The following is a 21,683-nucleotide window of genomic DNA, read 5'->3' as shown; positions in this document are numbered from 1 at the left end:
TGGTGTCACTAACAATTGCCTTCCCTGTCCCCACAGCTGTCTATATTGTGGCTGTTTGTGCATGACCCTAATTAATGTCAAAGCCCAGAGTGCCATGTGGGAACCCTCTCTGCACCACAGGTCTTTAGACTGAAGAGGCAGCAGTCCATCTTCCACCAAGGCCTCTGGAGTCTCTCCATCCTTTTCCAATGATGCTTATTCTATCTAAACTCTCATTTGAGTGGCCACATATCCTGGCCTCTTTGTGGTTTTTGCTGTCCCTAGTGCCGCCAGAGTTTACCTTGTCTTGAAAGGTCACAGAAGTGGTCTAAATTAGGGAATATCCTTCAACACAAAAAGGCAAGGAGAGCCCTGTGGATTAAGCCAATTGTTTTTAGATCACTTGAGATACAAGCAGTTAAAACAGCTTAGGATTGGAAAGATCTTGTAGTTTATGAGAAACAGCACTAGACCAAGAGGTAGATCAAGCAAGAGACCCATCTGCCAATCTGCCACTCACTCCCAGCCTTCCCTGAAGCTAGTAAATCCCCAACTCCAACCTCAGAGTCCTCATTGTAAAGGCATTTGTCCTTCATGACAGAATTTCTAGATCCTTTCAGTTGTCGTGGACTATATTCTATACTTTTCTGGAAGCATTCTCAACAAAATGTAATTAAACTTACCTCCCTGGTACACCCGTAGTGTATTTCCAGAGGGAAAATGTTGCCAGAAACTCCCTTCCCAGTTTGTAGAAAGTGGCCAGGAAATGGGTCTGATTTCAAATCTCTCTGAAATGCAATGAGAGGAAAGCACTGAGGGAATGCTGAAGTGGGGCCACTTTAGTTCCCCAAGTTCCAGGAGCCATTTATAAACCGAGTCGTGGCTTGGGTGAATGGCTTGTAAGTTTGAAGTGAAGAAAGATGTAGGGGTACCGGCTGCTTGCTCAGATAATAGGGAAGAAAGACACCAAGCACCTCCACACACATCACCTTATTTCTCAAAACAACTGGAGGAAGTATTATTATCCCCATTTAACAGACGAGAAAAGTGAGGCTCAAAGAACCTCAGTAAATTAATCCAGGTCACAAACTAGTAAGTGGCAGGGTTGAGACCCAAATCCAGGTCTATTCAACTCCAATCCCAGCATTCCTTCCACTATTGGCAACAGATTGGCACTATGATGTCCAGTTACCTGAACCACAGCAAAATTCCTATAAAGAACCAGAGTGGTACCCAGCCCACTTTTCCAAGTTTGGCGTAAAGAACAGAGCCATACTTTTGAGTTGGGAGTAACAGCTGTTTGGACAGGGACCAGAGCAAGAAATTGTTCATGCAGGGATATTTAACCAGCTCAGTGCCCAGAACAGAGTGGAAGCTTGAAGAATATTTGGGTTGTTGTTGTTGTTGTTGTTGTTTGTTTGTTTGTTTTTTGAGATAGGGTATTGCTCTGTTGCCCAGGCTGGAATGCATTGGTGCCATCATGGCTCACTGCAGCCTCAACTTCTTGGGCTTAAGTGATCCTACTTCAACCTCTTGAGTAGCTGGGACCACAGGCATGCACCATTATGCTTGGCTGATTCTTTCCTTCTCCTCCTCCTCCTCCTCCTGCTTCTGCTTCTTCTTCTGCTTCTCCTTCTTCTTCTTTTTTTTTTTTTTTTTTTTTTTTGGTAAAGATGGGGTTTCACCATATTTCTTAGGCTGGTCTCAAACCTCTGGCCTCAAGCAATCCACCAGCCTCAGCCTCCCAAAGTGCTGAGATTACCGGCATGAGCCACCACCCCAACCAAGAATATTTGTTGAGAAGTTGAGTAAATACAGGATTCAGGGTTAACACCGACATCTTTTTTTTTTTCCTGAGATGGAGTCTTGCTCTGTCACCCAGGCTGGAGTGCAGCGGTGTGATTTCAGCTCACTACAAGCTCCGCCTCCTGGATTCATGCCATTCTCCTGCCTCAGCCTCCCCAGTAGCTGGGACCACAGGCGCCCGCCACCACGCCCAGCTAATTTTTTGTATTTTTAGTAGAGACAGGGTTTCACTGTGTTAGCCAGGATGGTCTTGATCTCCTGACCTCATGATCCGCCAGCTTCGGCCTCCCAAAGTGCTGGGATTACAGACGTGAGCCACCGCGTCCGGCTGACATCAGCATCTTCTGCAGGTTACCAAAGAAGGATCTGAGGCTCAGAGAGGCCAGATGACTTGCCCTAGGTCACACAGCAGAGAGAATTGGACAAAGAACCAAAGATGTCTAGACTTTCAGACAGGGATCTTCCTGTCATATCACCATAACTCCTCTGGCCAGGAGAATTTTTCCTGTACATTTAATTAAATGCAGTATACTTTGGGGCAAATGAATGCTAACCTCCAACTGAGAACACTTATTTGCCTAATGAGTTCGTTAGCAAAAGACTCTGCTGCTTCAGGATGCAGAGATAGCTTGGTTAATGCACGTTTCAGTTTTCATATTATGCTATGAGTCATTTTTGTTTATCTTAGAATTCTTTCCTCATCTGTTGTGTGTGGTGGCCCTAGTCACCAGGGATAGGAACTTTGTCACTCACTCAGGAAGTGATGGACTGACTCCCTGTGAGTGGATGAAGAAACTGCTTTCATAAGCGTGGTCATGCAGATCAAAGAGTGGGTCCTCTACACATGTTCCCAATTAACTGTGGCCATCCCATTCCGTGTCCCTTGCACTCTCCAGCATAGTTTCTAATCCTTTAACAGCCCAAACAACAAGAGGGAAGCCCAGCCCAGCCAAAACAAAAGCAGAAAACAGCCAAAGGAAGATGAAAACATCCTAGTGATCAGTGAGAGAGATCCAAATATCCCAGTATCTGGAACCGCCTCGGGGTACTGGGATATTTGGAGCTTCTCACCACAGGGGGTCGCCTCATCTGCACCCAGTGTCACTTCCCACAAGGACCCCAGAGCTCAGTCTGTAGCACCAGACTCTGTGCTTTGATACACACTGCTGGCCATCTTCACAATACCGTCACCCAAGTGTGGCCATCTTCAATTCAGCATGTTTCATTTGTCAAACTGTGTAGTTAAGATCTATCCATTTAACTGTATGTAAGTATTACCTTAACAAAACATAAAAATTTAAAAAAAGAAGCAAGTTTAAAATGACATTCACCTTTCCCTTCTACCAAAACTCCTCCTCCTGAGGTCTTTAGCCCACTCAGGATGTCCTTTGGCTCCCTAAGCCTCCATACCCAATCAATCACCAAGACCTATTGATTCCACCTATTCCATTTCTCTTGAAGCTTTCCCCTTCTCTGCATTTTCCCATCATCACATTCTACTCAACCTACTGACACTGGCCACCTGCTATGGGCCAGGCACTGTGCTAGGCTGTAAGTCTACATTATGAACAACACACAAATAGTATCATGCTGGAATTTGCATTTTAGAACCCCAGGTGGAAACTACACCACAGCGGCACTGGTAATACAGAAGGAGTGACTCCCTCTACACAGGGGTGGGGGCTTGGTGGGCTGCACAGACCACACAGGTCAGGGATGGCTCTGGAAAGTTCCTAGAGAGGCTGATCTCTGTTGAAAGATAAATAGGCATTTGCCAAGTGGGCAAAGAGAAGAACTGCATTCCAGCCAATGAGAAGAGCTCAGATAGGAGCAGCTGGAGGGAGTACCTCAGCCATTCTGGTTTGTCGGGGATGTGTTTGTTTCTTCGAGAATGTGTTCTAAAGGAGGGGAAAGTGGTAGGAGCTGGAACTGGAGAATCGAGCAGGAAACAGATCACGGAAGGTTTTGTCAATCCTATTCAGGAGTTTGAAACTTGGTCTGTGGGCCTGTGGGCAGTGGGAATGTCAGTAGGGTTCTAAGGACCTAGTCAGCCTGACTCTTTAGAAAGATCACTTTAGGAATAATGTCTCTTATGTGAACAACTGCAATTGTTTTTCTTAACTCTCATCTCCCCTCCCTCCATATACCATTTCCAAAGTGGAAAACAAGATGATGTGTTTGCCCTAATTAAAAATGAAAACAAAATTAAAACCTCACCACAGCTTCCCATAGCAGACAGCAGCAATTCCAGACTCCAAGGAAAGTTGTTCCTGGGATGTTAATAGTTGTTATGGGAGGTAGGGGGTCTGGGGAAGGGGGAAATCATTTCCTTGCAAAAAAAAAAGTTGGATTAACCTTTATATGAAATTAAGCAGGTTTCCTTTTCATTGCAGAACTTCTCAGAGGCTTCAATTTTCTAAAATCAACTGTGACTGTTTGAAAAGGGGATTCAGCATTCAAATTCCCCAACTTATTAAACAAGTGAGCTCCTTGATCTTGGAGCGTTGATTAGCATCTTCATGGGCTAGTCTTCTGTGAAATGCTGACCTGCACAATATGAAGTCCAAACTCAGCTAGGTGAATAGTGTTCTGAATAATCTAGCCTCAACTTTTATCCCTTCCTGCCATACACACATCCTTGTATCCTCTGTTCCAACAACACTTGTCTTCTTAGTGCCCTTCCCCTCTCTCTGTGCTTGAGGAATTCTGGGTCGTCCTTTAAGCCATAGCCAAATAGCAACTCTACTGTGAAAAAGTGGTCTGTAGTGAGGGTTGCAGAGGTACAGGTTGATCTGAATCAAGGCTACTGTCCATGAAACCCTTTATGTAGTATGTGGAAATTATTTGGATGAATAACTCTGTAATCTGTGAATCTGTGAAGAGGGATGGACTACATTTTACAAAGCAGTTAGGAGTTCTTTGTGACTGGCAAGGAGACTGTGGCCTCTGGAGACTGTGCACTGTCTTCTGTTTAAAGAGACTTCAGTTTTTCCCAGGCTCTCTGCTCTAGATTACATGAAGAACAGAAGCATCATGTCAAGCCACTGGATACCATAATGGAGTGGGACAAAGGGAGTGCTGGAAAGATGTCTGGAAGTCCATGTTTGGGAATGAGTGGGGGTAGCCTGGATCTCTGACAAGGGGTATTGGAATGAAGGAAATTGATTCTAGGATGGAGAGACTGGAAATCAAAAAGAACCCAGAGAATGAGTCTTCGGAAGAACAGCCACAAGAAAGTACCATGTTCACATAAGTGGAAACAGATACTTTCTTTTTTAAAGCAGGAACAGGAAGAGGGCAAGTAACAACAACAACAAAAAACTATGACTTTGCTCAGGAAGAGATGTTCTAGAGACTGCTTCTGTGTGCTTAGGAGAGAAGAAAAGAGGAATTTAAGGGAGAAGAAGTAAAATGCGTAAAAAGCTTTGTACTTTGTCCCTTGGACCCAGCTTTGCTTTCACTGGACAGGACCTAACCCTGACTAGCACCTTGCAACTTTGGGAGAACAGGTGAAGGGGAAGGTGGGCCAGTGCAGAGAAAGAAAGAAGAGAGAGAAGAGAGGCAGGGGAAGAAGCAAGAGGAGGAAGTGGAGGGAAGCAAAGGGGTCACCAGCTCTTATGCAGAAGTAAACAGGAGCCGGACATGATGGCTGATGCCTGTGATCTCAGCACTTTAGGAGTCCAAGGCGGGTGGATCACTTGAGGTCAGGAGTTCAAGACCAGCCTGGCCAACATGGTGAAACCCTGTTTTTACTAAAAATACAAAAATTAGCCAGGCCTGGTGGCCGGTGTCTGTAATCCCAGCTATTTGGGAAGCTGAGGCAGAAGGATCACTTGAGCCTGGAAGGCGGAAGTTGCAGTGAGCCAATATCGTGCAACTGCAATGCAGCCTGGGTAACAGAGTGAAACCATGTTGTTGGGAAAAAAAAAATACATATATATATATATATGCATTGCATCTGACTCAGCAACTCAATTTTGTAATTTTAACTAATTTTAAACAATTGGTCTTAAATTATAGGCTGGGTGTGGTGGCTCACACCTGTAATCCCAGCACTTTGGGAGGCTGAGGCGGGCAGATCACTTGAGCTCAGGAGATTGAGACCAGCCTGGGCAACATGGCAAAACCCCATCTTTACCAAAAATACAAAAAATCAGCCAGGCGGGCACCTGTGTTCCCACCTACTTGGGAGGCTGAGGTGTTAGGATTGCTTAAGCCTAGGAGACGGAGGTTGCAGTGAGCTGAGATCACACCACTGCACTCCAGCCTGGGTGACAGAGTGAGACTCTGTCTCAAAAAAAAAAGAAAAAAAAAGAAAGCATGGATTCAGAGTTTGACCCAGGGAGGAAGAGAAAGAGAATCAGCCACATCTCTACCTCCTCTTAGTTTTCACCTCAGCCATCAACAGGTTTGTTGGTCTTTGTTGAACCGGCAAAGGAGTGGAGTGGAGCTGAGGGAAATATGGTGAAAATTAAGATCAAGAGCAGCCTTGAGGTGATTTCCCAGGATGGAAGCCTCCTGCCACTGCAGATCAAGTGTGAGCAGCACAGGGCACCTTGGCTCAGCATTTGCTGGAAGGAGCCACTTCCTCTCCTCCCTGTGGCCTGCCCCATCCCTGCAGTCACGCCAAATGAGGCAGCCTGCTTCTTTTTGGTGTGCCTTATTGTTCCAAAACTTCTTGGAGTACACCTGGGAACTCTTCACCACCTATTGATGAAAAGTCCCAGCTTTTATGGTGAAAAATGATGTCCTGGATTCTTTTTTTTAATCGCATTGAAGTCCCTAAAAAGATAACACACTCCAAAGTTCCAACAGACCAAAAAAAAAAAAGCCAGAAGCAAAGGAGTCTACCTCTCTGTATGACTTCTGAGTTGAAAGGATCTCCCTAACTATGGTTTCACTGAGAGATGTAGATGATGATTTTAATAATGCCTTTGATCAACAAAAATGTAACTGTTACTGGCCCATAGGGCTGCTTCTTAGAAAGACTGGTATGGAAAGACTGGCTTAGAAAGACTGGCTGTGTGGAAATGCCAGCCTTGGGGCAGAAACCCCCATGAGATCTTTTTAAAAGTGGAACTAGAACAAAACAAAATAAGACAAAACAAAACTACGAGGTTACAGCATCACCATAAAGATCTAAGGTATCTACAAATGTCATAGCTTGGTTTCGATGATATTACCAAACCAAACTGGAGTCGGCTTGCCTAGCACAGTAAGGCCAAATGTTCACATCAAGGTTTTCTAGTGGGGGAAGGAAGGGGATTGATTTGCGAGACACCAAGCAAGGAGAATTGGGCAGCTCATGCCTAAGACCTGATCTTCCCAATGGCTTATAAGCAAGGGTTTCTAAAGGCAAGGGTAAACTTCAGGAAAGTGGAATTTACAAGCAAAATTGTAAATTGATACATGGAGGTTATATACCGGTTTGGCCTAAAAAGGTGAGATAGCTTGGAGTTGGGGGCTTACAAGGTCCTAGGTAGATTCAAAGATTTTATTTGCAAAGAAGGGAAGCTTTGTCAAAAGACTTGGGTTCGGCAGAAAAGAGTGTGGGGTCTGGCCCGTGGGTGTGACTTCCTCCAGATCCTTCAGGAAAAAGTTTAGAACAAAGAATGGAGGCCGGGCATGGTGGATCACAGCTGTAATCCTAGCACTTTAGGAGGCCAAGGTGAAAGGATCACTTGATGCCAGAAGCTCAAGGTCAGCCTGGGCAAAAAAGCAAGACCCCAGACCCCATCTCTACAAAAAAAAAAGTAAACAATTAGCCAGACATGGTGGCACATGGCTGTAGTCCCAGCTACTTGAAAGGCTGAGATGGGAGGATCACAGGACAGAAGGTCGAGGCTGTGGTGAGCTGTGATTACGCCACTACACTCCAACCTGGGCAACAGAGCCAGACCCTGGCAAAAACAAACAAACAAACAAACAAACAAAACAAAAAAACAGAATAAAGAACCGAGGTCAGAATTCAGTCCTCAGTTCTCCCTTATCTGAGGTCTGCATGCCAGGGGATACATTTGGTGGGGGTCTGGGTTTCTGAAAAACAACTCAGGGATATATGTTAAGATGTTACCTTTAGCTTCTACAACTCTAACTTCCCTGACTATTGTTTTAAGCTACTATTACCTTCTTGCTTATCAAGTTGCTCCTTACTTCTCAGGGCTAGCTGAGTGCTTGGAATTTCTCTTGCAGGAACTCAAGATTTTGCTTTATTTCCATGCTTGTTGGGGAATAGGGGAAGGAGGCCTCTAAAAGGGGTCCCTGCTTTATCTCAGTGATGCCTTTTTTGGCAAGTTTTCAGATCAGAGGATGTAGAACATTCACAAATGAAACAATCCACACTCACTTGAGGGATAAATTATGAATGGTTCGTACATTAAAACTCCAAAGATCCCAAAGCACCTATCCTATTTTAAGGCATAGTAGCTATTGTGATACAAGCCAGTTTTGCAATGTTAAATTCATTCTGAGTAGAAGATTGGAAAGGAAGACTTAGAAAAAAGGAACAGGTTGAAACCAAAACAATCCTCCCCAAACAAAAACTTCTTTTAAACAGAATCAAGTGATCCAATGACTCTGTGGCCTTAAATCAGTATTAATTAATTTCTCAAATCCTAATAAATAGGTATCATAATGACACTGGTATTTGCATGTGTGTACAATTTACCCTGCCTTTATCTTATTTTTTTGTTTGTTTTTTGAGACAGAGTCTCACTCTGCAACCCAGGCTGAAATGCAGTGGTGCAATCTCAGCTCACTGCAACCTCTGCCTCCTGGATTCAAGCAATTCTCCTGCCTCAGTCTCTGAGTAGCTGGGATTATAAGTGTGTGCCACCACTCCCACCTAATTTTGTATTTTTAGTAGAGACGGGTTTCACCATGTCGGCCAGGCTGGTCTCGAACTCCTGGCCTCAACTAATCTGCCCACTTCGGCCTCCCAGAGTGCTGGGATTACAGGCATGAGCCCCTGTGCCTGGCCCCCCTGCCTTCATCTTTACATTATTGCTCAAGAATATTCCAAATTCCTGAAAAAGTCACTGCTTGTCAACATGCAGTTCTCCTCTGAAAGAACACCAATAATGGCAATTCAGTAGATCATTCCTGTATTGACAACTATTTTTTCACTTTAATGATTTATTTCTCTGATGGCTGCTGGCTAAGATTCATTATTAAGAACCATTAGTAAGTCAAACATTCTAACTGGAGGCTTTCATCCCAGCAAAAACTACCAAAGTAATAAATTTTGCCTCTGTGCACTCCTTTGTCTTGGAGCCTCTTGGTTATTTAAAACAAAAAAAAAAAAAAATCTTTTAGCTACGTTCAGGGATTCCAACAAAGATATCAGTCATTTGTTAAGTAACAGGACCAAGACATTTGAAAACAAAAATATCAGCACAAGGAACAATCTGTATATTTGTTTGTAGTTTATGAGCATTGGCCAATTCCAAAATAATGAGGAGATTTGCTAAGTGCTCACTTTTTTTTTCAGATAAGAAAATATTGCATTTAAAGTAAACACAAATTGTACCAAAAGAAAAAAAAAAGTTTATCTAGCATGTATTAATGTTTCAAAATATTTAATAATTCTAAGCAGAGGCAACTTATTCTAAATTTCAAACACATGTCTATAAATGTTCCTAAGAATTTTTCTTGTATAAAATAGATGTCTTCATAATTTTTAAAATCTAACTAAAATAAGTTTTGTTGACCCTGCTACTGCACCTACCACATTATATTCCAGTTTTGTCTTGTATGCTGCATAAATCCTTGGATAAAGGTATTATTAAAAAGTTATTAAAGTTTTAAATTAACTTTTTATAAAGTTTTAATAACTTTTTAAAGTTATTAAAAAGTTATTAAAGGTGTTATTATAAAGTTATTGGTGGACTGTCTATCCTGTTCATGTCTCTGAATCCAGCAACCGGCTTAACCAAAGTGTATTCTCAACCAAAGTATGTGATCCTCTCAAGACAAAGACCTTTTACAAACAGGATTTCATCTGGCAAGAAGGGAGTAGAGAAGAGCTCCTTCATCAAGTCTTCTCTCTGTGGGTGAACCCGTTGGCTCAGAATGAACAGCTTGGGCACATTACGGTAAACACCCAGGCCACAAAAATGCGTTGAAACCACTGAAAATGAAATAATCAGACCTACTTAAATGTTTTTACCATCTGGGCAAATAACACCCCAAGGGCCAAGACTTACCTAAGAAAGTGTCTAAGTATGTTACCCAAGGCTGAGAGGCAACAGGTAGGTGGATTTTGTGCCAATTAGAAAGTGTTATGATTGGCACACCACTGCAAAACTCTGAAATTGCAGTGAAATGGAAATGCTGGCTGTCATCCCCAAAGTACATTTCAAGGAATCACAAAACTTCAGAATTAGAAGCAACTGAATTAACATTTTCACCCATATGAAAGCTAGAAGATGAGGTGGTAACACGAGAGCTTTTGCAGGTGTCCCTGCTCTTAATCTGTGCCCCTTCCACCTTGGTACCTTTCATTCTTCAGGACCTGATGGAGTGGTACAAAGCAGGGGTCACTTGACAAGCTCTCAGCCCAGCTCCTGGATGGGGCAAAGCTGACAAGGAGTAGACACGGGGAGCCTGGAGATCTCAGGGTCCAGGAAACAGCCACCCCATTGGAACTGCACAGCAGAGCATAGCACTGGGATCAGAGAGCAGGCTCATCCCCAATCTTGTGCAAAAAATAACATCTGATGATTCCCAAGGGGTAGGTGAAGCAAGTAGCATTTGGGGTTCCAGCAGCCTCTAGAACTGTTTCCCAAATGTTTGGAGCTTGACTTTGCAGTATACACTTTGCCCTGGACTGTTTTTCTCTTAATTTTTAGGCCCAAGTGTATTTTAAGGTAAATGGATCCCACATGCCTCTGATGCATTTACACTGAACTCATCATACTATGTTTTGAAAGAGCAGTCTGAGGTCCAAGAAGCCCTTGGAGGCTGCTTTTATGAGCCTCTCTGTGCTTCTTTTCTTAGAAGCAGGAAGCCACATTTTGACATGAACAAATAAAACACAAACCTTAGAGACTCGGATCTGGTTCCAAATGTGGCACCTCTGAAACCAGTGGGTCCTCAAATCATCAAGACAGAAAGCTTCCCAGCCTTCTTTTTGAGAAGTTCATGGAAACTTAGCTGTGTTCTGTTGAGCCCAGAGGCAGTAGTTCAGAGGTGCTCGGTGCAAAGCTCACATAAACCTTCAGTGTTTCTGTTTCCACACTTCTTCCCAGCACCTGAGTCTCCCCACACAGCCAGGACCCAGGCTCACTGCTGCCTTCTGGCCTTTGCTCTTCGGAGAGCTGAGCTGAGTGAGTCCCAAGGGAATCACCCTCTGTTTTCTGAGCTTTGAAACTGGAGCATCCTGAGCCGTTTGTTGCTGATGTGATTGCTAACACCACTTGACCCTGACTGAAGAACCACAACTAGGCGTGGTTTAGATATGCTTAGTTAGAGAAAAAAATAACCACAGCCAACAGCAAAGTGAGGTGTGTGGTGTGGGTGTGAGAAATGCTGTAGGGGTGAGGAGGGAGGACTTGCAGCTTCTTAGATGCTACAGGGAGTGGAACATGCTGTTTCCTTCCACTGAAGGCCTAAGATACTACTAAGTGGAACAGGAGAGTTCCCTGGCCCCCTCACAGTATGTGCAACAGGGCTGTGGCTCTCTGTTCATCTGCCCCAAGCTAAAACCCCTTATGGGAAGGGGAGCACGCAGACAGGCAGGTGCAGGAACCAGGGTGAGCACTTTTGGGCCCCAGTCCCAAGACAGCATCTAGGGGTGGGTGTCTGTGACTTCCAAAGCCCAAGTAGGCACATGTTACAGTGCACTCTTTCAGCCTTGCTATCTGTGGACAGCTTAAGCATTAACCAGCTTAGTGGACCCTCTCCCTTTTTGCAAGGGCAGAGGGCCAGTATGACAGCTTCCTGTATCCCAAGCTCTTGTCCAGCATCCTGGAAGAATCAGGTCACACATGGATTTGCAGGATGAATGCAGGGGTTTTACTGAGTGGTGGAGGTGGCTCTAAGTAGGATGGATGGGGAGCTGGACAGGGGATAGAGTGGGAAGATGATCTTCCCCTGGAGTTTGGCCATTCAGCGGCCAATTTTCGGATCATCTCCAGCCAAATTCCTCCCAATGTTCTTTCTCTTCTCTCCTTCTTTGCCGTGCTGTTCTGCCATTCATGTCTGCTCATCTTCTTGTCGCCCCATCTGCTTCTGGAGCCTGGAGCCTGGAGTTCAGGGTTTATATGGGTACAGGATAGGGGATGTGGCAGGCCAAAAGGCAACTTTTTAGGGATGAAAACAGGAATACCTGTCCTCATTTAGGGCTGCGGGTATTCAGGCTTGAGGGTGGGGCCTTTGCCAGGGAACCACCCTCTTCTACCCAGTATTTCTCTGTCTCCTGTCCATATCATAAGGATCTATGGAATGCCTACTAAGACTAGGGGTCCAGGGCACAACTCCTGGTAGGCACCGTGTGGGTCCTGAACGAATACCTCACCAACAGGTAGGACAGGAGCACCCTCAGATGGATCTGTAGACTCCACCTCGGCTATCAGGGAGTGCACTTTTTTCCTGAAGCCTTGGGATGATTCCTGGGATGGAACATAAAGACAGCCATCCCAACCTGTCCTCCTGTGACTTGCAATGTTGACTGTCTTGGCCCCTGCCCAGGGTTCTAAGATTTGAAGGATATCCAGAGGCCCTGACCAGGAAAAGAATAATGAATCCTACAATGAGCAGAAAAGACGTTGAGGGTAAGGCAGCTAAGGCTCCAGCCCCATCTGTCCACCTCTCTTTCTACGATTTATAACAATACATTCTCGACTCTGGCTATGTAGTCAAGTTTTCAAAAATCCTGATGGCCGGGCCCTACCTAAGCCCAATGACATCAGAGTGTCTGGGGGCATGTCCCAGGGAATCAGTCTTTTCTCCAAAGTTCTACTGGTTATCCTTCTATGCAGCCAGGATTGAGGGTCACTGGTTCAAAGTAACTTGAATACATTCCTGTTCTGCAGAGCACTGGAAATTATCTACAAAAGAGAAGAATTGTTGGTTGTTTTCTAATCAGATGAAACAGGACTCAGGGATGATGCCTCCCCCTAACTTCCCCACCACCCCATTTCTCTGCCCCACCGCCCCCTTCCCATCAACTTGCCAGAGTGACAGATAATGCCCTAGCTCCCTGGAGAGCTTTCTAAGTACATGGTAAACAGGTTTAAACAGAACTAGAACCCCAAATGCTGAATCATCTATGATGTCAAAATGAACCAAACACAAGCTCTCTTAAAATATTTAATCAGTTTGGAGACCTCTGCCTTCCAATCCAATTGGGTAAAAATTCTAAAGAAAGCAAGATTAAGGGGTCCTCAAAGAAAACATTGGGCTAAAATGGAGAGGAGACTGAGTTTGGGAAGACAGAACATAGCATGTGTCTGAAGGCCTTTTGAAGGAATTCTACAACATATTTTTTAAAAATACTCAAAATGAACGAGACAGGATTAAACCATTATACAAATTTAAGGACAACTCAACTTCTTTTATGGCTGAAAATACCAGACATGGTTTTGAAATACATTCTCAAACCCTTCGATCCTGCTGTGGTTTGTTTACATAGCCTTCTCAGTGTAGGCAAAAAGCAAACTAGCTACTCCCAGCGTTCCCCGCCAGCTCCCGGGTCTTTGCGAAGCAGTAACACAGCAAGAGAAGGAGTGAAAGAGGTGAGGAGGTGACAGCAAGCTGTTCACAGTCTTTGAACATAGACTCAGACCCCCGCAAACCTAATCTATTTTCTTTGAGAAACATGGAAATAAACTGAAGGCCTTGAAAATTCACCAACAATCTTACATCAGGGGAGCAATGATAATACTTTTTGATAACTGCATCATAGGAACTGGGGGTGGCATGTCCTTCAGGGTGACAGGTCTGCAATAGTACAGGTGAGAGTCAGGACGTTGGGGCTGACTCTTCAGGGAAATGTTCAGCAGGAAACGCGTAACGTCTGTGTCGCTCTCATTCTCTCTGTTATTTCCTCTTCTCCTGTCCCTTGGTGCCGATGAGAGGCAGCGTCGGAGGCTCCAGCCCGAGGCTCAGAATGGGTACTGCGACACATATATCCGCAGTCGGATCACGGAGCTGCCTCTGAAGTTAATGACAGTGTTGACAGTGATCATTTCCAAGTCCAGCTGGATTTCCCGGGGCCCTTTGATGGGGCGTGTCATCACCAGGGTGGCACTGATGGGGCCCGTTTGCTGTGGACAGAACCAGGGGACACCAGTGAGAAAAGGCCTGCATGGTGCCCCTACAGCCCCACCAGGGCACTCCCCTTGCCTCCGTCAGTCAAACTGGCACCCCCTCGGTGCCTCAACTGTGCCACGCTCTTTCCCTGGCTTTGCCCACTCTCCACCTGGCTCTTTTCTGTTAATCCTTCAGGTCTCATCTGAAAGGTCACTTCCTAAGAGGAGCCTTCTCTGATTCCCCAATCTAAGTCAGGTCCCCTGTGACCTCTGCCGCTGCAGCCTCTACTTTATACAGGATGGAAAGCATTTATGACTATGCATGATTGTCCACACTGTCTACCGGATCCATGTCTGATATCTAGGCCCCCACTAGGCTATGAGTTCTGTAAGAACAGGTACTGGGGTCAGGTTTTCACCACCGAGTCCTCCTAGAACCCAGCATGGTGCCTTCAACATAGGTGTTCAGAAAATATATATTGAATGATGAACGAATCATTGATTGAACCTTCTACATGGCTTAGGGCTGTCACTTCACCTCTCTGGGGCTCATCTCTAAAATGAGGGTTTGGCATTGAGTACACATGGACACAAAGAAGGGAACAACAGGCACCACGGTCTGCTTCAGGGTGGGAGGCAGGAGGAGGGAGGGGATCGAAAAACTACCCACTGGGCACTGTGCTTATTACCTGGATGACGACATAATACATACACCAAACTCCTACAACAGTCATTTACCTAGAGGACCACCATGCACATGTACCCTTGAAAGCAGAATGAAAGTTTTAAAAAACGTGTTTGAGAAAAAATAAAATGAGGGTTTGGACCAGATCAGTAATTAAAAACAAACAAACAAAAAGGCATCAAAAGCTACTGGAACTTTTTTAAAAAACTAACAATTCCAGGGGCCCATTCCAAGATTTTCTAGGTCAGTATATTTTTAGGTGATGCCTGGGCAAGGTGGAATTTAAGAGCTCCCCTCTAGACACCCTAGAGTCATCTCCAGCTTCACCATTCTGCAACCTGATCACTGTGGTCCTAATAATTTCATGGGAACTCTCTCCTCCACTGAGTCTTTTTCTAAAACTTTCAAGGAGGGAGGCAGAGAGGAATGACATCAGTTGAGCACTCATCATGTGTGAGGCACTCTTCTAACCATGTTTATGTACATCCGCTTATTTAGTCCTCATAAAATGGCTGGGCACCATGGCTCACAACTGTAATCCCAGCATTTGGGAGGCAGAGGTGGACGGATCACTTGAGGCCAGGAGTTTGAGACCAGCCTGGCCAATATAGTGAAACCCCATCTCTACTAAAAACAGAAAAATTAGTGGGGCGTGTTGGCAGGTGCCTGTAATCCCAGCTACTCGGGAGGCTGAGGCACAAGAATTGCTTGAACCTAGCGGGTGGAGGTTGCAGTGAGTAGAGATCACACCACCGCACTCCACCCTGGACGACAGAGCGAGACTCCAGCTGAAAAAAAAAAGAAAATCTCATAAAATCCTGAAAGGCCTTGCCAAAGTGTGGTCCCTGGACCAGCAGCATGGGCATCACCAGGGAGCTTCTTTTAAATGCAGAATCTCAGGCCCTGGCTAAGATCTACTGAGCCAGAATCTGTAGCTTAACACAATCCCCAGGGCTTTGTGTGCACATTAATTATTGAGAAGTGTTGATCTAAAAACACAGGACCCAGGTGGAGGGCCCTGGCTGTCCTTTCTAAGTGCTGTATGGAAGGTATGACTCATTATTTCCTCGTTTTATGAGTAAGCAAACTGAGGTCTCATGAGGTTAAATAATTGCTTAGGGTTACCCAGCTAGTCTTGGCCAGAGCCAAGAGCTTCCATTCGGGTTTTTCTGACCCCAAGCCCCGGCTTTTTTCACTGCACAGGTGGTATTAGAAAAGGCTGATGTGTGTTTCACTTCTTCCTAGCACCGACCTAATGAGATGCTCGTGGTCAGTGCAAGGGACAGATATTGGCACTGGTAGAGGAAACAGCGAGAGGGAGAAAAGGGATGGGCTGGACAATCACTTCCCATACACTGCAGAGCTCAACCCTTTGTCCAGAAGCCGAAAGCAACAGTCTCTGCAAAATAAAGGAACCCAGCTGGTCTAAAGTTACACTAGATGTTTTATCTGTCTCCATAAAGGGAGGGTGCCCCGTAAAGCTCTGAACATCCCCAAGAGCCACCACAGGTAAGACAAGGGTGGGGCTGGCAGACAGGTGCAGGCCAGGTGCTGGGACCTCCCCTATCCGTGAGGCTATCGGCAGCCTGACAGACAGCCACACAATTTCCTCTTGGCACTGGTTCCTCCTGTTCCCGTCACCATCCACGTTATTGGCACCTCCTCACGCAGAAGATCGATTGGACTTCCTTGTCAGCCCTTACGAGACCTGAGCCCTGGGCCAGGACTTCAGAGGGTAAAGCCACACAAGGAAATGCCGGCAGCCTTTACATATACAAATATCTCACCAGCTTTCACTGCGTGAACAAAGACCAAGAGTTGAGAACCCTGAGCTGGGGGCAGCCCTCCGGAGGGATATCTGCGGAGCCCAAGGTCTGGAAGGGAGAAGGGGGCAAGTGCAAACTTCCAAGTTGTTCCTTTGGGCTCTCCTGGTAAATTCTCCTGAGTACAAAAGAATCCCAGACTCTCCCATTTGGAATCCTAGACTCTCCCATTTGGAAGTAACTGTAGAAGCTGGGGAGTCCAGCCTCCACCTGGGTCCACCCTACCCACAAGCACCTGGAAGAGCTCAAGTACCTGCCACAAGAGCTGAGGACAGCCACCTCCACATTCAGCTTTTAGGGCAGAGTCAGGGCATTAATGAAATAACCCCCCGAGAGCCCGTGGGCATTAGTAGCCTTGGTGGTGTGAAAAGATGAGGAGGAGGAGGGTGGTGATGGTGGTAGTGATGGTGGTGGTGGTTATGATGCCAGGCATCTGGCTACAACCTTTCCTACACCTCTTAATTAATCCTCATAACCCTATGTTGTAAGTAGGTTAGGGATACTACTTAAGGCCACAAAACTACTGCATGGTACTAGACTTTACGGCTCCAAAAATCATGCTTCTAACCACTACACTCTCTGATAAGGTCTCTGTACCTCTCCATTTACTCGCCATCCCATGGGTCTTGACTTGAGAATCACCACTTTGTGTTGTGTTTGCTAGGTTGTTTTCCCCCTCTCCGCTAAGGTGTGTGTGGCTTCCTCCAGGGCAGAGACCACATCCTGTTTGTTTCTCAACGCTCAGTGCCTGACCTGAAGCCTCATATGCAGTGGTGCTGAATGCATGCTGGTGACGGAAGAATGCACACGAATGACTGAACGCCAGTGGACCTGACCATGCTGGGCGTCGGCTGCCAACAGCCCACCAGCCGTATGTCTTCCTGGCCCTGATCCCACATGCACTCAGGTTTGTTCCAGTCAGCTTGTGGGATGGCATGGTCTGACCTGTGGCAAGCAGCCATGCTGTAGCAGGCCAGCTTCCATGGGCCCTGCCACTTGATCCACGTGTGTCATGGAGTAAGTGCACTTTGGCACAGTCTGAACCCCATGACCTTGCTCCTTCTTCTGGCCCTAATTATGACCCCCAAACCACCTGACCAAAGCCAATCATCAGTCCTCTTTCTAGGGCTCAGTGAAAGACAGACAGCCAGTAAGGCTTATGAATGGGCTTGTGTGTGTGTACATGTACGCATGTGGGCATAAGTGTGTGCGTGTGTCCATGCGAGTGTGTGTGGTTTGCCTGCGGGGTGAGATGAAGCTCCTCCCATGTGCTTATAATCAAATCAATGAATCTCAGGGTGTGAGAGCCTGGAACACCATCCAGCCCCACCTCCCACACAATGCTCTAGTCCCCTGGGTAGCATTCCCAAGCCCTCATGGCCCAGCAGCTCACAGCCTCCTTACAACAGTAGCAGCAACAGTAGCAGTTGCCACAACAGTATCTATACAATCGTAACTGCTGTTTATTGAATACTTTCTATTGTAACTGGATGTTAGACTTTTCTTGTGATCTCAATTTCTTCTGAGACCCCAAAGCTGGAAGAGCAGGTAAAACATACCTCCCCATTCTAAAAGAAAAGTGTAACAGTACAGATTTTTGGTGCCAGGCTGCTTAGGTTCCAATCCTGCCCCAGTGCATATTAGTTGTAAGACTAGTTGGGCAAGTTGCTTAGCTCTGTGCCTCAGTGCTCTTGTCTGTAAAATCTGGATAAAACCATCCTGTATCATAGGATTCTTGTGAAGATTAAAGGGTTACTGTATAGAAAGCACTTAGAATAGTGTCTGGCACATATAGGCACTATACATGGCTTGCTGCTGATGCTGTGTGTGGAGTTATTGGGGTAATACAGGACTTACAAAGCTGTGATCCAAAGCCAGATGTTTCCTTCATTCCATCCCTCCTCCAGCCTACAAACACACTTTTTTGTTTGTTTGTTTTTGTTTTTAGAGGCAGGGTCTTGCTCTGCCACCCAAGCTGGAGTGCAGTGGTACAATCATAGCTCACTGCAGCCTCAAACTCCTGGACTCAAGTTATCTCCTCGTCTCAGCCTCCAGGGTAGCTGTGGTTACAGGCCATGCCACCACACCTGGCTAATGTTTTAAATCTTTTTTTGTAGAGACAGGGTCTCACTATGTTGCCCAGGCTGGACTTGAACTCCTGGGCTCCAGCGATCCTCCCACTTCAGCCTCCAGAGTAGCTGGGATTACAGGCATGAGCCCCTGTGCCCTACATATATTTTATTAAACACACTTACCAGCCTCCATCTCAATCAAGAGGGGTTTCAAAAAAACACTGTTCAGAAATGCAGGCCCCTGAAGTTCAAGGATGCAGTAAGTGGTACCAGTCTCTCTCCAGGAGAAGTCTGGAGGTGTGAGCCCTGAGCTGCCCACACACCATAGTGAGGAATGGGGAATGCAAGGAGCTGATGTTGACATCCTGAAAGGCCCTTGTGTAAGGTCTGCTGCCAGGATGCAGTGACACCCTCCACCTCACTACCACCACGGAACATCTGTATGGGACGTAGCCCCAGAATTAGGGGCTGAGAGGTTTGGAGTAGCAAGTGACCAAGCACAGGCCCTACTGCCCATATCATGGACTGGTCAGTGTGAAGTCCTCAGGCAAATCTCCAAAAGACCCAAAAAAGCATCCTGTGAAAGCAACAGCTTTGGGGTCTCTGCCCCTGAGGGAGCACCAATGCCTGGTTACAATGGCAACAATCAGGGAGGAGCCTCGCTCTCCCAATCTTACCCTTTCTACCACCTGCTCCTCCACGGCCAGCCCTGGAGGAGCCAGGGCCAGCACTACCATTACTGGGAGGGTAAGAAGAGGGCAGGGCAGAGGCCAACCACACCCCTTGCCTGCTCTGAACTAGGAGACAGGGAGAAACTTCACGGTGGGTAAGAGACAGAGAGGTTGAAGTTTCCATTTAAACTAGCACAGACTTTTGACATGAGAGAATGAGACAGTCCAATAGAAATGGAACATGCCTGTGAATCCTAGGGAATTAACCTGAGATGTAACCCAGGTGCTCACAGGTTTGATCCAACAGCGTGAGAAAAAGAAAGTCATTGACTGTTTCACCCCCACCACCAAATTCTGCTTCTTTGATAAAAACAGTATTCCAGACAGGGCGCTAAGTGGATGATCTCATCTAGTCCTAAAGTAAACACTCATCTAGAGGTCCAGAGAGGTTAGGTTACATCACACAATTGTTAAATTGTTAAACTGTAGAAGACATGGCTCCAGAACCCACATTAGAATGACTGAGTGGCTTCCCGGGGAGGGTCCCACAGCTTTGGACAGCATGGACCCTTGGAAAGCCAGCCTTATCTGAACAATTTCTGTCTTCCTGCTTTGTGGCCCCTGACTTCATAGGGCCCAGTCCCTAATGAAAGCACATAAACTCCCATGGACCTGTCCTTTTCAATATGGCTCCCCACAGTGACCCTGGAGGACCACAGCAGCATCTGTTAGAAATACAGATTCCTGGGTGCAGTAAACTGAATAACAGTCCCCAAAGAGATGCAAGTCTTAATCCTTGGAACCTGTTCTGTTACAAGGAAAAGGGTTTTTGCAGATGTGATTAAGAATCTGGACAGAGAGATTATCTGGATTGTCTGAATGGGCCCTAAATCTACTCACAGGTGTCAATATAAGAAGGAGACAAAGGGAGATTTGATACACACAAAAGAGGAAGAGGAGGCAGCGTGACCACAGAGGCAGATATTGGAGTGATGCAGCCACAGTCAAGAAATGCTGGCAGCCCCCAGAAGCTGGAAGAGACTTGGAACAGATTCTCCTCTAGAGCCTCCCAAGGGGACACAGCCCTGCTGACACCTGAATTTCAGCTCAGTGAAACTGATTTCAGACTCCTGTCTTACAGAACTATGAGAGAATAAATTTCCTTTGCCTTAAGCCACCAAGTTTTTATTTTTATTGTTTTTCAGAGATGGGGTCTCCCTCTGTTGCCCAGATTGGAGTACAGTGGTGTGATCTCAGCTCACTGCACCTTCGACCTCCTGGGCTCAAGCAATCCTCCCATCTCAAACCACCTCCCCGCTACACCGCCCAGGTAGCTGAGACTACAGGTGCCTGCCACTATGCCCGGCTAACTTTGTTTTGTAGAGACAGAGTTTTGCCATGTTGCCCAGGCTGGTCTTGAGCTCCTGAGCTCAGACATCTGTCCACCTTGGCCTCCCAAAGTGCTGGGATTACAGGCATGAGCCACCACGCCTAGCCTTATTATTATTTTTTAAAGTAAAGGCAGGGTCTCACTACATTGCCCAGGCTGGTGTCAAACTTCAGGCCTCAAATGATCCTCCCACCTTGGCCCCCCAAAGTGCTGGAGTTACAGGCGGGAACCACCACTACTGGCTAAGCCACCTAGTTTGTAGCAATTTGTTACAGCAGCGCCGGGAAACTGGGAAATTAATACACCTATGCCTCACTCATCATCTTCTGAAATTGATCCTCTGGAGAGGGAGCTCTGGAATCTGCTTTTTGGGAAGTGCCCAAATTCACACTGAAATGTAAAAAACATTGTTCTAAGCCAGTGGTCTCTATTTATTTAAGACGGAGTCTTGCTCTTGTTGCCCAGGCTGAAGTGCAATGGCAAGATTTCGGTTCACTGCAACCTCCGCCTCCTGAGTTCAAGCAATTCTCCTGCCTCAGCCTCCTGAGTAGCTGGGATTACAGGTGTGTGCCACCATGTACGGCTAATTTTTATATTTTTAGTAGAGATGGGGTTTTACCATGTTGGTCAGGCTGGTGTCAAACTCCTGACCTCAGGTGATCCACCTGCCTTGGCCTCCCAAACTGCTGGGATTACAGGCGTCAGCCACCGCACCTGGCCAGCCAGTGGTCTCTAAAGAGGGCTGGTCGCTCCCAAGAGTTGCAGGATATGAAGCTCAGTAATACAAATGACACAGTATTAGATGTATACAATTTACAAAAAAAAAAGTAAACATATTGTAGCATGTCTGCTTTAAAACCTTTTGCTGATGTGGGTAAGTCAGTGTTGTCTAATCAAACTTCCTATGGCAATAGACATGTTCTGTATCTGGGATGTCTCATACAGTAGCCATGTGTGGTTTTGAACACCTGAAATGTGGCTAGTGCCCTGAAAAAACTGAATTTTT

At 46.0% G+C, this 21,683-nt stretch overlaps 2 protein-coding genes and 1 long non-coding RNA gene across 12 annotated transcripts in view; 1 reads left to right on the top strand and 2 right to left on the bottom strand.

Annotated features, from left to right (window-relative positions):
* Positions 1-11,208, bottom strand: part of TC2N (tandem C2 domains, nuclear) — an 89,099-nt gene extending 77,891 nt beyond the window's left edge. For 2 of the 3 annotated variants that reach the window (XM_026455430.1, XM_026455429.1), the window contains exons 1-2: positions 10,826-11,208; positions 663-767 (exon numbers count right to left, since the gene is read on the bottom strand). The gene's annotated coding sequence lies outside the window, so the exon portion shown is untranslated. The remainder of the gene's footprint in view (positions 1-662; positions 768-10,825) is intronic. The other variant, XM_026455433.1, reaches the window with a different exon arrangement.
* LOC111538227 overlaps positions 1-21,683 on the top strand; it is a 101,528-nt gene that overhangs the window by 20,073 nt on the left and 59,772 nt on the right. For 6 of the 8 annotated variants that reach the window (XR_002730268.1, XR_002730265.1, XR_002730266.1 and 3 more), the window contains one exon: positions 17,253-17,451. The exons of 1 other annotated variant lie outside the window; for it this stretch is intronic. This is a non-coding gene — a long non-coding RNA (uncharacterized LOC111538227). Of the gene's footprint in view, positions 1-17,208; positions 17,452-21,683 lie in introns of all 8 variants that reach the window. One more of the 8 variants, XR_002730270.2, reaches the window with a different exon arrangement.
* Positions 13,083-21,683, bottom strand: part of FBLN5 (fibulin 5) — a 78,466-nt gene continuing 69,865 nt past the window's right edge. Inside the window, exon 11 of the mRNA XM_023205483.1 lies at positions 13,083-14,051. Coding sequence (XP_023061251.1) covers positions 13,890-14,051 — 162 coding nt within the window. The 3' untranslated portion in view covers positions 13,083-13,889. The remainder of the gene's footprint in view (positions 14,052-21,683) is intronic.

This window comes from Piliocolobus tephrosceles, chromosome 6 (assembly GCF_002776525.5).
Source record: "Piliocolobus tephrosceles isolate RC106 chromosome 6, ASM277652v3, whole genome shotgun sequence".
In the NCBI taxonomy this organism is placed as follows: domain Eukaryota; kingdom Metazoa; phylum Chordata; class Mammalia; order Primates; family Cercopithecidae; genus Piliocolobus; species Piliocolobus tephrosceles.
The sequence above is the reverse complement of the archived record's forward strand: the minus strand, read 5'-3'. Positions and strand labels throughout refer to the sequence as shown.